At 39.7% G+C, this 2,924-nt stretch overlaps 1 protein-coding gene across 1 annotated transcript in view; it reads right to left on the bottom strand.

Annotated features, from left to right (window-relative positions):
• Positions 1-1,992: 1,992 nt before the first annotated feature.
• Positions 1,993-2,924, bottom strand: part of SEC16A (SEC16 homolog A (S. cerevisiae)) — a 26,120-nt gene continuing 25,188 nt past the window's right edge. The window contains 2 exon segments of the mRNA XM_009581518.1: positions 1,993-2,061; positions 2,900-2,924. The exon segment at positions 2,900-2,924 is cut by the window's right edge and continues 29 nt beyond it. Of these exon segments, the coding sequence (XP_009579813.1) occupies positions 1,993-2,061; positions 2,900-2,924 (94 nt within the window).

Genomic DNA, 2,924 nt, shown 5'->3' with positions numbered 1-2,924 from the left:
CGCCCCCTGGCGGCCGGAGGAGCGCGCCGCCAGCCCCCGCCCTGGTGGGGCGATAAATAAATAAATAAATCGTATAAACCCGCGACTATCACGATCCATTCTAGATTAAGACGGCATTTAAACAAGCAGTTTAAAGCAAAGCATTTTACACTTGAAAAAAATTAAAAGTTGCTTATGTTAAGTCTACAGCTTCAATTTCGAACATTTCAATGAAGATACTCAGGCACAACACCGAGGTTGAAGCGGGTTCCCCTGGTCAGAGGCAGCACGCTCTAGCTCCCTGTCTTCAAACGGATTATTTCCAAACGTGCAGGAGAGGTTCCTTCACCCAGCTTGCTAAAGCAATAACCACAAGAAGAAGTAAAATGTGAAAGTGCTCCAGAGCGCAAAATATTTTATTTAAGAATTTACAGTGTCAAATCTTACACTTAGGAAAGATAGCCGCTCCCAGCTCAAAGGAAGCCTTCTTGAATTAAGTTGTTTGGCAGTCTCTACTGAAAGGAGAAAATAATCAGCAGCCTGGCTGAACTAAAAGAAAGCCAAGTGTCTGACTAGGTTTCAATTATAGAAAAGTAAACCACACTGACTGCTGCTGACCATGTCTGGAATTGAGTATGGACCATTATGCAAAGGTTTCTAATCCCCCAAACAGCATTTTACTTCGGCTACATACAAGCCTTTTAGGACATACATAAGGCTATCGAGATCTCAGAAAGGTGGCGTTATTCAGGAAAAAAACAAAAAAAAAAACCCCAAAAAACCCCAACAACCCAACAACAATCGGGGACCAACGCTGGCAATTTCACATTCACATTATCTCTACTCATGGGCAGAAATTCAAGTAAAATCAAATAGTTTGGTGGCAAGTTCTAAATAAAATATGGCCTAATGATTTAATAAATATTTAAAGTTTATTTCTCTCTTTGCAGATAATTCAGATTCTTCAGTGAATATGAATGTTGCATATCATGGTTTTCAAGATTTCCTACATTGAACCTAAAGATTTTAAAGTCCATCGGTAGAGGTGTAATCCATCTACTTTTAGTATGTTTGAAATTCAGCTGTTAGCTATTTAAGACCTTGGTTATTTTAGTAATGGAAATTCAAGAACAGAGTATTATGCTGATTCTGGCACTTAACAGGAAAAAACTTAAACAACTTTCAAGCTGTTACCACCTTAATTGTACAGTGCCAGCAGTTTGAGAGAAAGCAAGTAACCGTATTGCACTTAAAAGAACACTCACTCGTCAAATAGTACAGCATTGGCTATTATACAGAGAGCTTCTTTCAGACTATACAATTTGCTTTACAAGTAGTCTAAACCACAAACTACATACATACTAGGTAAGATCCAAATCAAATTAGTATTAGATTACAGTCACAGTTTTCATTCAATATAGGTCGATTTATTTGGATGAGCTGTGGCCCCCTTCCCCCTTCAAAAACCAAACCAGCATGAGGCATTTCCCAGATGAACATCTCCGATTTCATACACTGACAAACCAAGTCCTGTTTGATAAGCACTGCAATTGTGCATGGTCCTCTTAAGGCCACAGAGTGTTATGTTACAATGTGGACATGTTTTCCCCCCGCTGGGAGGGGAGCATCCTTCAGAAATTAAGGAATCCCTGAAACTATGTCTTCCACAGTCACACTAGTAGGTTTAAAATAAACTTAAGGAATAAATTGCCTATGCAATTTACAAATAGTTTTTGTAACAGACAGCAACTACTTCCTCCCTTGTGTCTATTCTTTATCACAGCAAAGCTATTTCTAGCCAGGTTTTTTAAAAGAAAAAGTTACATGTATTTCATGTTTGGTAATTATTTGCGTAGATGAGGTGCAAGTAGGGAGACCCATGAAAAAATCACCCACCATTAAATTTCTGTCATGTCAACTGCAGCTAGTACTGATACCATGTGCCGTAAGATTGAATAGTTCTTTGTATACTCAGAACACGAGTGAGAATTCCAAATACAAAGCCATTGTATTCTACTTCAATGTTGGATACTTTCTCTGTCCAATTCTTCCCAACCTTGAACTGCCAGTGGCTGCAGGAGACTGAAAAAGGAGAACAGGAATTAAAAAAATGTTCTGTGAAAGTGTCATACTGGAGACAAAATACAAGAAGTTGGCAATAAAGATTTGAACGCAAACCTGTTAACTTAAACAGGTGCTAGACTGGTCTATGTGCACATTTAACACTACATGCAACAGTCCAGATTAAGCTAGTAAAACAAAATCAAAATGCACCCAAGATTAAGACTCTGCTTGCCAGGTGATGTTGACTATCAAAGCTAAATCACACTTCAGAGGCACCAGATTTTCACAGCAGTACACATTTCAACAGTTTTCATCTTTGTGGCTTTGTGGCAAGAGAAACTCATCCTGCAGTAACAGCAGCCTTGTTCTATGTATAACAAGCCTCGCTGTAATGCGGGTACCTGTGGCAGTGAGATGGCCTCTTTTGTCACACAACATTTTAACCCTTCACACTTGGTTTGAGAACAGATGAAAAAGCCTGCAGCGTAGCAGCTGCTTGTTCCATTACTTTATCTTGCAAAATTCCTAAACGCCACAAAGGCAGGGAAAGCTCAGAGGCAAACCAGGTGACAAACTGGATTATCTCACTGTAAGGATGAGCTGGGGGTGGGGACCGGGGGAAGGAACACAAAGACTATGTTCAAATGGCACCTGGGAGAAGAAAAGGCAGAATTTGTACTGATATTTAAGGCCACACCAAGTTACTTACTAAAGGTAGGTGTGGCCTGCAGTCACTTAAAACAAGAAGGTTCAGCATGACTATGATTTACTCAAGCAACATTTCACTACTTGGTTTAACAGTCAGCGCTAACGAGCCTATGGTTTTGTTCACAGTAAAGATGAGGCCTTTACTCACTTGTGCAAATTGAGAAGGATTGTAG

The sequence above is a fragment of the Fulmarus glacialis genome, unplaced genomic scaffold (genome assembly GCF_000690835.1).
Source record: "Fulmarus glacialis isolate BGI_N327 unplaced genomic scaffold, ASM69083v1 scaffold11817, whole genome shotgun sequence".
Classification (NCBI taxonomy): domain Eukaryota; kingdom Metazoa; phylum Chordata; class Aves; order Procellariiformes; family Procellariidae; genus Fulmarus; species Fulmarus glacialis.
Note: the sequence above shows the minus strand (reverse complement) of the source record. Positions and strands in the feature narration are given on the sequence as shown.